The sequence below is a fragment of the Nestor notabilis genome, unplaced genomic scaffold (assembly GCF_000696875.1).
Source record: "Nestor notabilis isolate BGI_N333 unplaced genomic scaffold, ASM69687v1 scaffold602, whole genome shotgun sequence".
Classification (NCBI taxonomy): Eukaryota; Metazoa; Chordata; class Aves; order Psittaciformes; family Psittacidae; genus Nestor; species Nestor notabilis.
This window is the reverse complement of record NW_009916730.1, coordinates 24,771-39,904: the sequence shown is the minus strand read 5'-3', so window position 1 is coordinate 39,904 and position 15,134 is coordinate 24,771. Positions and strand designations below refer to the sequence as shown.

General features: G+C 39.4%; 1 protein-coding gene across 1 annotated transcript in view; it reads right to left on the bottom strand.

Moving 5' to 3' along the window:
- Positions 1-1,415: 1,415 nt before the first annotated feature.
- The window catches only part of BAZ1A (bromodomain adjacent to zinc finger domain, 1A), a gene marked incomplete at its 5' end in the record, with an annotated part of 35,040 nt that continues 21,321 nt past the window's right edge, over positions 1,416-15,134 (bottom strand). The window contains 7 exons of the mRNA XM_010024698.1: positions 1,416-2,461; positions 2,990-3,077; positions 5,176-5,321; positions 6,402-6,886; positions 7,745-7,971; positions 8,119-8,366; positions 14,966-15,114. Coding sequence (XP_010023000.1) covers positions 2,271-2,461; positions 2,990-3,077; positions 5,176-5,321; positions 6,402-6,886; positions 7,745-7,971; positions 8,119-8,366; positions 14,966-15,114 — 1,534 coding nt within the window. The remainder of the gene's footprint in view (positions 2,462-2,989; positions 3,078-5,175; positions 5,322-6,401; positions 6,887-7,744; positions 7,972-8,118; positions 8,367-14,965; positions 15,115-15,134) is intronic.

The window sequence follows — 15,134 nt, the reverse complement described above, 5'->3', positions numbered from 1 at the left end:
GTTTGAAAATGCTGCACTGAAAGTAGTGACTCGGGCCGTCTACTACCAGGAACCAAAGGCTCTGTGAGCACCAGTAAAGCCAAGGGCATCTCTGTTGCACATGCAGTATGTATTTAAACACAGCTGCTCAAAGGAGAAGTGGCCACTTCCCGATTTCACCTCCAGCATGTTTAAACAAGGCCTTAGGCTTGCAAACTTAACGACAATTACTAATTTAGCTGGTGGCACAAGCATACAAACACCACTGTCACAAGCAGGGAGCTGGGTTAAGCTGTTCCCACCAGCTCTACCTAAACTCAGACTTACTATGGTGTTGCTGAGGGGAAGCTATCGAGGGAAATAACCTTGGTGAAAGAGCGATAGGAAGGAACAGCTGGGAGGATGGGGATAGTAATCATTTAAATCGCATCTGCCACAGATGGACTTGCTCAGCTCGTGTTGCTCCCCCCACCCAAAGCGTTCACATTTAAGTCAGTGGGAACCATTCATGTGAACAAGAACTCGCACCACTGTTTGCACAACCTGCTAGTCAGGATGTTCACATCCTCTTGGGACTAGACAGATGCAGGGATATCAAGTACCACCTACACCCTGCAAAGAAGTCTTCTGCTGCCCACATTCCTTGCCGAATTTGGCATTCTTTGTGGTGGGAACAAGAAATGTGTCTTTGATCTGGACAGGAAAGATGTCAGCTCTGAACAAGGGAAAGGTGACACAGAAACTCTGAAGTATCAACAGATATTCCTAAACAATATCCCCACTGTTCTCATTCTTTGATTATTAAGAAAAACCCTGCCCAAATCCAACACTTCAACCTGATCAGTCTCCTGCAGGAAGGAGATGCCCTAGGCTCAAGGCAATGCCAATTCTAGCCACCTCATGCTACCCCCAAACTTCTGCTCCATGCTGTTTTCTCAGAATGTGGCATACCTCCAGGTAGGCAAAACTGGTTTTAAAAGGGTCTTTAAAGGTAGTGACTCAAACCAAGTTTAATAAATTTAAATTAATAAATATTGAAAGTAAAACTGCCAAGGAAACCAAGTAGTTTAAAGAAGCTGCTGGTCAGCTAAACAAAGCTATGAGGTGGTGTCCCTGCTCATGGCAGGGGGGTTGGAACTAGATGATCTTAAGGTCCTTTCCAACCCAAACCATTCTATGATTCTATGATAAAGATCCAAATTAAATAACTATACAACTTATGCACATACTTCTTACATTACTCCTTACATGATGGTGAACATTTGCATCACTCAGAGACCAGGTACCAGACTGGCTGCAGCTGCTGAAAATGCTGGCTGGGGTACTCACATGGAAGCCAAGTTCTGCCGTGTTCTCTCCAGCAGCTTGTCCTGGTAAGTTAGTGGGAAAGATGGTGTAGCAGTGTAACACAAAATGAAATGCCAGTAAGCTCAAAATACTTTGAAAAATGTGTCATTTTATTTGTGCACTTCCAAAGTTGTACGTAGAAACTTATAGTACAGTCCCGTAAATTTACTCATTGCTAGAAGAACTGCCAGGGACACAGGAAGGTGTTTATTGATTGATCATCAAGTTAGAGGGGAATAAACAAACAAAAAAAAACCCCAGAAAAAAAAAATAAAAAAGTTATGGAACTCCTCTTTTTTTTTTTTTTTTGTTTTTTTTTGTTTTTAATCCCCAAGTACAAATTTTATAAATACAAAACAAATTCACAAATTACTTTGAATGCTAAATAAATATCTACTTAATAAACTCAGACTGAATACCTCCAGCCAGCACTGGTACAGTACTTAAAAAGATATGCAGTTGTTCTCATTCATGTGTAGTGTTGAGAAGATATGCTCAAAGAAGTTTCAAAACACACACACAGTTTCTTCAACTGTGCTACAGCAGAAGATTTTATCTGAGTTGATAAAGCCCTCCATACCACAGCTCCTACAAAATCTAGAGCATGAAACAAGGTCATTTTGTGCAGGAAAAAACAATGTTCTTCTGGAAGATACTTGGACACATGAATGTATTAAAAATGTACAAAACCTCTGTAAACCAGTACTGTATCCAGTACATCTATCAAAATTATTAGACACTGAATAAAACTGTAGCAAAGGTAATCTTTCCTACGTTCTCCTGAGTGCTTAATATTACATTGAGAATATAGTGCAGGCCACACTTCAAGGTGGTTAAACAGTTGTTATTGCTTTATACAGGTATGACGACTGCGTGATTTAAGATTTAACATTTCATTTTAATGAACACAGATTCCTCAAAAAAAATCCTTTGGAAGGTAGAGGTTAGATTCGTGACTTCTTCACCGCGGGAGCGGCGTGGTCCACATTACCTGATGTGATTGGAAGTCCAAGCTTTTGAGCCTGAATGTGGAAGAAAGCTTGAAGTCTAGTTCCAGCTTTTGCTTCACTTGTGTTACGAGGGTTGTATTCAAAGCAGTTCGAAAACATCAGCTCAATGTCTTCAATGAATTCCGCTAGGAAATAAAAAGTAAATTAATTGAGCGTGTCTCAGAGCAGTACGATAAAGCAGTACGACCCCACCGAGTCACTACAGTGATCCTACAGTCACAACACAAAAATGTCTTTGCATGTGTCAAGTGTCCATCATTATATTAGTGCCATGTAAACATTCTTGAAATTTCTCGTATTACCAAAAGAACTACAAATCCAGCAGTAACAACAGTACCTTTACTAAATATTTCAGTGCCACTCGCTGACACCAAAGGCTTGAGAAATTACCAGCAGTTTCTCAGCTGCTCATTTCTTACCTATCTGTACATCATGCATCTTGTAGTAAAAGAACTGTTCAACAAATCTTGATTTAAAATATTAGTAAATGCTCTTTAAAAAAAAAAAAACAACAAACCAAAACACACCACCAAGCCCCAAACTAAACTCACTTCCAGCTTCCTGATCCTCTGACACAGCTCTGTTTTATGACAAGAATTTATTTTAAAGTGAGAGAAGAGGGTTCATTACCTCTATCAATAAATAATACTTACATGCTAACTTATATTCACATTTATTCACTTTTTCACGGATAATATTTAAGGCAATAGGTTTTTTGATGATATCATAGTAGTCTGGTACCTAAAAATAAAATAAAAATAAAAAAATAAAAAAAAAATTCCATAGACAAACAAACGGAAGCTGAAAATTCTACCTATAAACAAAGTTAAGCAAATGATGTATTAGCAGAAACCATTTTGGTTTTGTTTCTAAGCAGAGGAGTCACAAACAACGACCTCCATCTCCTGAACTCAATGTTAGTTTTCAGGTATTGCTTTTTCATTTCTGTATCATTAAAGTAGCAGACCACAGCAAATATTAGCCACTGAATACATCTAATCCTAAATACCCTGTGAACAACTGTAAGGAAATTGCATGAACAGATAAGCATTACAGTGTTCCCATCTGTCAAGTGCAAAATGATTTCCAAGATTTAAGAACCTTTCATTTTCCTGCAACATATTACAATATTAAAAGCTCCTCAATAATGAGTAATGACCATTTTTACTCCACTGCTATTCACTGTCTTGCAGGAGAAGTGAAATCCTGATACTCCATTTAGTTGTACTGAAGAGAAAGTAGCGAACCTTTCTGTAGCAAGGAGAACACAGTATTCAAGTACGAGAGAGAAACAGTCACTCGTAGGAGTGTTTATGTGATAAAAGTGAGGGAAGGAAAAGGATTGCCTAACTCTTAAGGACACTCATCATCTGGATCACAGATTCTGAATTTCGGGTAAGTACCAAGCTTAGGGTCTCATTCACAAAGTGGGGCAGGGGGGTAAAAGAAAAAGATATCTCATACAAATGCCACTGCCCCCCTCAAAAACAGAAAAAGATACCCACATGGACCATCATAAATGTTTTAAAACCAAGGTCTTGTCTATGGCCTGTAACTTTACTATGAAGTGCAACCTGCAAATGAACCTAAAGAAAGAATTAGTAGAGATACAGAATTAGATTGACACGTTTTACCTTGCTTTCCCTTTAGAAGTGCTGTTCTCATAAGGACTAAAAAGAGTTTTCCTTTTCTGGCTTGCTGTGCACTGATCATTCAGTGTATTCTTTACATTGTCTTAAAGGCAGCAGAAAATTTAAACCAGAATTTCTGTCATGATGAAGAAAATTTGACCTACTCAGGTATGGATTTTTCTTTCCAAACTATATAGAGACTGTTCCTTAGTGACTGATTCAGGCAAACCATAACACACTGAATTCTAGCAGTGTCTTTTTAGGATCAAGATTAAGTTGAATTCTCCATCCCTCCTTGCATTCAGTAGATCCTTGCACTATCCAGTGTAATTACTGTACTTGAGTAGGCAGACACTAGTCTATTTCATTCAGGATTCCTCTCCTCCTCTGCATTTACATCTTTCATTCACATTTGTACATCATTCTTTTTGTCCAGATACATTAATCTTTCCACCTCTCTGTGACTCTGAATTCAGTTTCAAGCCTTCATTTAACAGCTATCACTGTTAAAACTAACAGAGCACTTGAACACCAAGCTCTAGATACTGCACATATGTCTGTGCAGAGTTGCTCCAGAGGCCTTGGAGAGGACAGGCACTTGGTTAGAGTATGGCAGTTCCAGCAGTGCCTCACAACAGACAAACCTGTGCCGCCTGCAGAAAAGCTGACGTGCCTTGGGAACTTTTACTGTAATACAAACCTCTAAAGCGGCGCTTCCTTTGGGTACCTACTTGCCATCAAGTAGTTTAAAAGCTAAACAAGAAGAAAATAAGTAAGAACTAAGCTAAGAAATTCTCTTTTTTACTGCATTATAGTTAACATCAGAGCAAAGCTTTTCCTACCTTGTTATTTTACTGCAGGTCTGTTCTCAAAAATGCCTTTGCGTAAATTGAAGGTTAATCCAACTAATTAACTAATCAATGTAAGTGTACCTTTAGCAGTCCCATCCTCTACCTTTTTCCCCCAAATCAAGGCCTTTCATATTTTTAAAATTCCACACAAGCATACTTTAAAATTTCCCAAAACCATGTCAATTGTAGAAGTTACTTCTGGCACCAAATATTTGAGCTGAAATGCAAGAGTTCTCCTGAGTCACACTGCTTAGCTGTATCCCCCTGTTTGGGCAAGGCTATAAAATCCCAAATTTTTACTGTCAACAGACATGATTCTCGACCATTATCATTCCCCTCTACAGTTCTATCAGTTACCTGGATTTTGGAAACCAGTTTCATGAAAGGCCAGCTGTCATCATGTCGTACCAGTTCCACTACGAGTTGTTCGAAAGCTGAGAGTTCGTGGACTCCCCCTTGACGTCCTGAACTTCTCCTGTTCAATGAGGTTTGAGGAGATGATTCTGGAAAAAAAACAACACCCCACCAGGTAAAAATAAAAACCTGACAAGTAAGGAGAAAAAAATTTCAAGAAGTACTGAAAGACCATTATTCTCAGGTAGTAAAACTGCAGTTTCAGGACTCAGCCCATGTAGTTTGGCTTCAGGTATTAACTATACTTGTTATTAACCGCTAAATGTCTCTCTTGCAGTACAAAATGCAAAGTACCAGGACTTAGCTGGGTTCCTCCTCCATTCTCCTGCATCACATTAATTTTGGAAAGGATTTTTTTCCACTGATTTCAATTTTGAAACAATTTGTTAAACGCTGAAAGAAAAGCCCTATTAGAGAAAAACAGAATAAGCTGCCTGCTCATAACTTTTGCTTCCACAAAACCTCTATTCAGAGTGGTTTTATCTGCTTTCAAGAGTAGTCAGCAGGGTGGTTAGAGGATAAGCCCAGAAACTCCCAACGGTGAAGGGCAGAAATGGTGCAGAATACAAGGCTGCCACACTGGAGTGCAAGCTCTTTCACACTCTTCAGTCTCACACTGGGGCCTTTCTGTTTTTAAAAGGTTTTTGTAGCTTTCCAAGTATTCCCCTACCATCAAATACTTGTTATTAGCTTAACAAGCAAGGATGCTGTTAGTGCTATACCAGATAGGTGACATTTTTCTTCTGGTTTCTTGTGGTTTGTGTATATTCCAAATTTCACTACCTTGCCTACATCTGCGTTCTGCACTGTTTAATAAAACAAAACCATAAAAGCTGTAAGTAAACATTTGCGTTTTTAAGGGATTAAGGCATAAATCTCACTTTCATATTTTCTATGCATTGATTAGCAATTGTTCCATATTGTTAGCAAATATGAAACTTCAAATATGAGTATGATAAATCTCCTTGGCAATTTAAGTTATTTGCTCTTTAGATGACTGAATTTTTCTTTTTGAGTTTCACTTCTGTCACTGCAAAAGAAGGGATCTGCCTTATTGGAAGTGGTAAAAATGTCTTCAAGCACCATTTCTAGTCTCCTTGTCTACCACACAAATATTTTAGCAAGGAACAGAATGTGGTTTTCGTTCTGGACAAACACATTTCTCTAACCTGTGGATTGTCGTTTCCTGCCTCTTCGCTTGGGTTCAGTAACAGGAAGAGAAAGCTTTGAAGTAGAAACTGGACACTTTCGAAGCCGCTCAGTCGGGTCTGCAGTATCAACAATTCTAAACCCGAGAGAATTGGAAGGGCTGTTTTCCAGTGTGTTATCAGCATTCTTTCTTCCTCTTCGTCTTCTTCGAGGACTGAGTAATTCCACGAATACATCTGCTTGTAATGAACTTTGGCTCTGACGAGTGGTCCGGCTATTAAGTCTTAAAGAAGGCTTTGTCACTGATGGAGGGGCTGATTTTACCTTTCTCAGCCCCCTCCTGGTAACCTTAGATGAAGATTCGGTTTGCTTAGGCGTGTTCTGCTGACTCCGAGAAGCGTATCTTGCCTGGCGCTGGCTGTTCTGACTTGAGAATGGATTGTTGAGTTTGGCTGCTCTCATTTTTAATGGAAACTTGACCTGAGGTCTTCCTGGCTTTGATGGGCTACAAAAAGTGAACAATTACATTTATTTATCCCCAAATTCCATGCCTTTCTCTTTCCTCAGTTTTCTAATTCAGCATTTAAAAACCCCAACCATTCTAGGTTGGACTTGGTAAGCAGCTGATACAGCCATCCAGTTACCATTATCTTAAATGCTAAAGTCTCTTAATTAGCTATTATGTGGAGCACCTACTCTACTTCATAGAAATGCTCGGAATTCCCATCACCCTTGCAGTTTGTGTAATATAAATGCATTAACTGGAGCACCAGCTATCAATTTCTTTAAATCACTTGCTTACTTCTTACAGCAACTGTAACTAACTAGGATTTTTAAACTGCATTACCAGCTACGTAAATAAACTGCAGTTGTAAAACACTCAATATAGAAGTTATGCTCTAGTCAGGGTTTATAACTAATACTCAAGACTCTCCTTCCATTACAGAAGAGAAGGAAGATGCCAGAGATAAATTTACTTCTCAAGGAGATGCAAATTCTCTCCAACCATTGCATCCCAACTCTCAGATCCACAGTCTTGCTTCAGTCAACAGGTCTTCTACTGTTTGCAACTCTCTCCACTTTACATTGAAACAGTAGCTGTAAAGAACTGCAACTCTAATGGCCATCTCTCACCTATACATCCTAGGCTGGGATTTTCATCCTGAAAAGTGAGTCCAGTGGACTTAAGTGTTGTTAATATTAAACCCATCAGTAAGAGCCAAATTCTTAAAAAGCTGACATTTTTTAAAATAAACATCTTTTTCAGACTGGATTTTCAAGATACGTGCTTACAAGAACAATTACTCCACCTAATAATAAAGGTATTTCAGTAAGACATCCCCTAAAGGGCTTTTCCATTTACCTCATTTCTTCTTCCTCTTGAGATTCATCCTCCTCATCTTGTTCTTCTTCATAATGCTCTTCCTCACTTTGCCCCATTTCATCATAATTTGCCTCTTCTTCCCCTTCTCCTAGTCGTTCAGCAGTCTCTTCATCGCTTTCCACAGAAGGTCTCTGTCTGGAGGAGAGGCGTCTAGAGCGCTGTTTTGGTCGGCACTCTGGGCAAAACCAGTCTCCTTCAGGAATGACCTAGAAGCAGGAGGAGGAAAAAAGAAAGGAAAAAAAAAAAAAAAAAAAAAAAAAAAAAAAAGAAGAAAGCATTAGTAATATGGAATTAAGTTGTAACAGCTACTCAAGTTTTGTGTGAAAAAGGAAGCACTTGTTTTCCTCAGATACCTTCAGCTTGGGCCTGATGCAGTAAGTATGATAGCCTCGATCGCAGCCATCACACAGCACCATGCTTTCTGCATCGCCTTTCTTCCGACACACTTTACAGCGAGCATTGAGGATGGACTTTGACCAGATGACACTTCGATCCAGAGTAGACAGATGAAGGAAGACTTGGGACAAGCTGGTAGAAGAAAGAAGTGACTCTCTCCAGCGATCCAAAACTGTTTTATAGGCCCGTCCACCATCACTGGCATCTTCCATTAAAGAAGGGGATGGAAAAAAACCAAAACGCCAGAATGATCAAACTTGTCAAACATCCAGGTTATTCTAGACTATGACTCTCATAAGGCTCAGATTCTCAAGACAGCAGTATTAAACTGGGATAATATTATAACCTTTGTCTTATCTCTTCAATACTTGAATATTTCCCCTTTAGTTTCCAAGCTGCTGATGCTGTAAGATTTTCCTCTTCAATACCAATTCAATTTGGAACTTGCACATACATGGGACATGAGTAAGACATAAAAGTATTACTCAGATAACAACATGGAAACCTAACAATTTGATTAAATTTATAAAAGAAGATTACTTAAGATTTAAAAAAAGACACTCCCAATTTACTTTCATTTGTATGTACATTCTGAAACCACAAAATATTTACATTTAAATATCATACCTAGTATTAAACAGAGCCTTTGCTGGCAAAAAAACAGCTTAAAGGGCTTTTCTCACCTGTACTTCCCCAGTATAATCTAGCAGACAATCTTTCAGCCCTCTCCCCATGCCTCAATGCCCTTATTCCTGTCCTGCACTTCCCAAGACCCTGCCTGTCTGTGCAGCTCACTGTACTGGGTGACTGCTCTAGTTGAAGTATTACCGTTTTCTTGGTATTTTATAAGCAACGTAGCACACGCGAATCTGTGGTGCACACCTAGTGGCAAACCAAGTGAGACCTGGGACCCTAATTAAGTTAGAAAGAAATGTGGGGGTTGGGGGGTGTGTGTGTGTATAGGGGGGAATGAGTCTGTGTGTGGGGAAGATATGGGAAATTATACTCTATTTTCAAACAGGTTTGGTTTGCAACCCAGACCACCAAAGCAGCCACACAAATACACATACAGGGTAGCAAGGGAGGAGGTACCGAATGGGAGTGAGCAGCTGGGAATTACAGAATCAAAGAGGCTGCTTGAGGGGCTAGAGAAAATGAGAAGATACAAATGACACCCTGCACTGCTGCTGCTGAGCAGAAAGGGAATTTCTGCATGAATGTTGAAAGCTGTTTCTTGCGTTTTAAAGCAAGAAGGTTTAAGGAGAGGAAGACACATTATAGTAGTACTTTTGATTATGGAAACGTTCACAGGTTTCCCTTCTAGACGGGATAGTCCAGTTATTACTGTGTGACCTTCAGCTGATTAATGCTGCACTCCAGTATAAAATGCCACCTTGCCTATCTTGCTATAGTCACAGTGAGCACAGGAATGGCATACAATCCACCTGCCAAATTATTTCTCCTCAGCAATAGGATGAGAAAACATCTAATAACAACCAAAATGAAAGAACAAAAATGAGACTAATTGCTCTTCTGACAAGGCCCTTCTGACTCTCATCAACTGGGTGCCAGGATTTGCCTAATCTTGCATACATCTGCATTAGCAGCAAGCAGCACAAGAGGAGTGATGGGAGAAGGCAGAGGATAAACAGGCAACACAGCTTCACTAATAAAACATAGCCACTCCTGAACTGCAAATTCAAACCTGGATTTCCTAAGATTTCCTACTACTTCATCTTTAGGTTTCCTGTCTGAAGTTCAGTCTTACTAAGGACAGTGGACAAGTGCAAAAGCAGCACCAGAGTATATCTTCCCAATGTGTTTTTAAAAATTAGCAAGAAGCAATTGAATCCACCTGTCAGGACACTAGACTGACACGAGATCCAGTTCAGTTCTGATGTAAATTTCTACTATAACTCTGGCAAAGACACTTTATCTTAAGCATATACATATATATATAAGATTGGCAAGCATTTCTTTTGCTGACAATGGCAGCTTGAGCATCATTTTTTTTTTTTTTGGTGGTTATTTTTAGCCTACATTGGTTCACCAACATAGTGCATGACACAACACAACAAATATTTGCACTTAAAAACTGCAAATGCAATAGAGATAGAAATTACTGACCACAACCTGTGTCAGCACGTCCTGCTGCTGGAACATGCCAAACGACACCCGCTGCTTCAGATCCCAATTTGTAAAATAAGAATAACACTCTTCTCTTCCATCCATCATCTTTCTCATTTATATTGTTAACTTGGAGGGAGAAACGGCCTCTTCCTTTGTGTCTGAGCAGCTCTACACTGCGCAGTGGGATACCCCTCTGTCAGCTAAGCCCTCCAAGCCTTGCTACAATGCAAATGAAGTTGTTTGACAGATCTATGCACTCATCTATCAATAGCTATTGAGTTCAGGGAAGGGTTTCCATTTTAGTATTCCTAGAAAGGATATGCAGTTGCACAATGCTGCGAAGTTTCAAAAAACCCAAAAACACCCAGAGGCATTAAAGGTGGTGGTGGGGGAAGGATTATGTGAACATGAAGATTTCTGTTCCAAATTGATAAAAAGATAATACAGTTGGGGAAAAAAAAAATATAATAATCCTTCCCCCCACCTTTTTTTTCCTTTTTTTTTTAAATCTCTGAGTTGTATTTGTTTTATTACCTATGTTTAAATCTTTGGCTTCAATACAAAATTCCTTCAATTTAAGGAACTGGCTAAAAAATTATTAAATTAAAAAAAGAAAACCTGATAAATATTTAATAGTTTTTAATTCTTAGCAATATAAGTAACATTTAAAATTTACCATCTCTCTGACTGCTTGTCTTCCACTCTCCTCTTTTTATCCCCTCAGTGCTTCCTTTCATTATCTGCTGCATTACTCAACATTAAATGCATAGTTATTTCAAATACCTTTTTGAAGTGTAGTGAATTTTTAATTAATTTTTATAATCCATGCTTGTGTAGCCTAAAAATATAACTAGAACTGCGGTTCCCAACATGTGCATGTGGAAAAAGGCAGGCAGGGAAGGGTAAGAGAATAATGTGCACATCCCAGGATTTACTTTGACTCCCACTACAAACAGAAGGCTTAAACCTACCCTCCCTTATCTTTCTGTCCATCTCCAGTACAAATGGCTATAGGAGCAGCTTACTGACCACAGGTTTCTCTCTCAGCAAACACCTTGTCTAGTCTATGCTACCACAAAACTCCCAACATCTCAAAAATATAGCCAGTTTATGGGCATACTCCTCAAAGACCAAGAGAACTAGCTCACCCGCCACGTGAAACAACATTCTTAAGTCATTTTTGTGCAGGAGTGTTCTTGAGTATTAAAATTACGTGTAATGAAATGATTTCTAAAACACAATTCACAATTAGGAAATGCATACAATTCATGCTACATTTCATCACCAAACAGCAGATTAGGGGCCACCTAGCAGCTCTGCAAGGCAGAGGGTGCTGTTTCTGGGGTTTCTAGATCTCCTTTTGCATTGCTATCTTCTGTGCCAGTCTTTTCTTGCTCTTCCACTTGAATATTTGGTATGCACCTCAACTCTAAACTTATCAGAATCACCAGTGAGGCTCTTGGCAGCCTGATAGAGCCTCAGAACAAAAAAGGAGCAGAGAGGAGCAGCTGGTCCTTTTATTGCTGGTGCTGGGTCCCTTTGTCTGCTCTGCACCCTGGAGGCCACCGGGATAAACTTGCCAGTGACTGCAGTGAATTTCACTGTGCTGTCTTTAGCACTAGAAGCTGTAAATAGATTGAGAACTAAAAATTGTGAATTATGGCTCCATTCCCTAATAGGAACTGAGCACAGTGAAGGGAGGTGGGAGGAGAGAAGGGGGAGCAGAGAGGGAAAAGACACTCCACAGGGAAGGGAATGACTGAAATAATGACAAAGAGAAAGCACGTTCAGCTTGGCTTAAAGCAGAAATGCAGGGGTACTCTTTTTTCCTGAAGTGTTCCCCTGTACTGCTACCAAACAGAACTCCTAGCACTTGCTTGACTTCCAACGCTTTTATCTCAGTGATAACTGAATCAGCCTAAAAAGGTTGGGTTTGTCAGGTTTAACATTAGAAACAGATAGGCAGGCATTTGGTTTAGGGGTGGTTCCATTAAGCAGTTGGAACAACTATTAAAAAAGCCTCCTGTTAGAAAAGAAATGAGTGTATGAACACAACAGACTATGTAACATCAAGCATAACAAGACAGCAAACAAACCCAAAACCCCCACAAACCAAAACCCAGTGGTTACAAACTAAAAGTTAATTTGTATTGTCAAAGTACTGCTGGCCACTTTCTGGAGGGGCCAACAAAAGAGGGCATCACAGTTCTGAGCATAAGGCAGTCCCCCCAGCAAGCAGCAGCATCCACTTTGTATACAAAGGTTTAGTAACGCTACTAACACCTCCTTGTCAAGCTAAGTAGAAAACTTTTCTTTGCTTGTTATACATATGCAAGTTGCAATCGAAGAAACAGAACCCGCTGCAGTAGCATGCAAAGACATTGTTTCCAACTGGGGGGCTGAAGCTCAATAAAAGATGATGCAAATTTTACACTCAGTTTTTTAAATATGTCTCAAACACTGAAGAGTTACATCCAGAAAGGTGTGCATCCAGAACTGCTGCTTGAATGCTGAAGTGCCCAAGTTTGACAGATGCCTCTCAAACACACAGGTTTCCTTAACACTTTGCAGTTGCATGTTCTGGCCACATCCACAAGCTCTCAAGTCAGAGTACCTTTCATATAACTAACTGCCTAGTGGTGATAAAGTCAGAAGGTGTTTTAAGCTTTCTTTAGTACAGAGCCACACAAAGCCACTGCTCCTCCAAGAGCTCTCTAATGGCAAAACAAACCCTTGCCCTCATTCATTCTCATCTCCTGCTAAAAGCAGCCCATTACGCAAACAAAACCATGAGACATTTGGCACTGAAGGTAAAGCAAGGAAGAGGGAACATGACACTGTCCCTTAATATTTAGGACAGTAAGCCAAGAGCAGAGCACACCTGGGACCCTTGCTGCTCCCTCAGCTATGCATGTTATTCTATATACTACTGAAAGCTTAAAGCAGAACCATTCTTCACAGCAGAAGAGATGCACAGGCACAGTTCAGTATACAAATATATGAGATTTAAGACATGCAAATCATATAATATTGCTTTCCCTATATACTTTCTTTGCCACACAGTATAAGGCATCCAAAGGAAAACAGGATTCCCAAGTTAAAAACAAACAAGAAACCCCAGCATCATTCAAAGGGTCAAGCAAAAAGATGAACCATCATTAGATTATAGCAGGAGTTGGGACCACTGGGAAAAAAAAAAAAAAAGATGCAGGAGGATTGCTAAAAAACTTTATCTCTGATACTTCAGGGACACTTCTCTTTTAGTCTGTTTCCTCTAACTCAGGATGCCCAATCTATGGCCATAACCTACTAATAACCATGTTTTTCCCCGTAAGAGCACAATGTAGTAAACGTACAGCTGTCAGCAAGATGCTGTTGCCAAAATACTCTCAGAGAGAGTTTGGAAGTGCAGGCATATACTGCACAACATATTTACAACCTGCATATACAAAGTAAATACAAACACTGGATGTACTGTTAATTAATTTTCTCATGCACGTGTTGTAGATCTAGTCATATAGCAGGAAATAAGTCCTGTTATGCCTGGCTTGGAAAAGGCAGACATACCCGAGTTGATGGCTCTGCTGAGTAATACTTTTAAACAGATGCAGTTTAAACTACTACTGTGCTCTCCCCTTTCATCTCAATCATTTGTCACAATTCCCTCTTCCAGAGGTCATCACAATGATAATGAAATCTTGTGGAAGGGAACCCATGCCTGCATGTCAAAAGTCTCTGGCACAAATTTAGCTCAAACTCATCTTCAGTGGCAACTGATACCCAGACACTAGACTTCGTGCAGCAGCAGAAGAGGTGCAGAAACAGTTTTAGGTCAACTGTGCCATGGGGCACTAATATCTAATGTTAGTACACCAACACCTTCATTTTCCCCAGAAAACAAAGTGACTTTATGCAGTTTGACTCTCTCACCCCCAGAGCACATCAGAGGACTTCAAACAAGGAACGTGTGTTGAAGTCAAGCTATAATCTTGCTTCAGTTTATATTTTTCTTACAACCTTTTATTTCCAAGTTTTACAGCTTAAATTCAAAACCTGAGGATCTGAAAGTTTGCAATGTAAATCTTTACTATACCATAAATATTCTGTTATTGATGAACAAGGTGATCCAGATAAACCAGACTTATATTGTTTTCACCAAAATAGTATAGAAAGGAACATACAGTTTTGCAACCTAAAAACCTCACAGAATAAACTCATTGTATACTTGCATGATACATTGGCCTCAACAGTAATGCTGAATTACACAGTATTCCCCCAGAAAGCTTACTCATTTCTGCATAAGCGTACAATTTGTCTCTGAATGATCATTATAATTGTAGGGCCACATAAACAAGATCACTGAAATGATCCAGGTTAAATAGGCACACATTTAAAAGTAAAATATGCTGTTACTCAATACATGTAATTCAGGACATGCAGAATAACAAGAGAAATAGTAGTATTTCCTCATGCTCTAAGGCCTTATAAACTGACCATTTTTCAAAGTTTTACAATGATAGATTACCATAGCTTAGTTATTTGTTCTTTTCCCCAACATGTCCCTCTAAAGCATCCAGTCTTACAGAAGTAGCCAGTGGGTTTGGGTGGTTTTCTTTTTTGTTACAAAATCTTACCTAAAATTAGAGACATACAGTTTCAATCTTGAAAGCTTACCAAGAGGTGCTTTGAGAAACCTGCGCTCAATTCCTTGTTCTATCTGAAGCAGTGCAGATGCCAAGTAGTGGACCACATTATTAACTGGCTGAGGAGTACTTGTACTTGTTGATGCAGCACTTGGAGCTTCAGTTTTTAACCCAACGAGTCTAGAATAGAAATGTAGTAT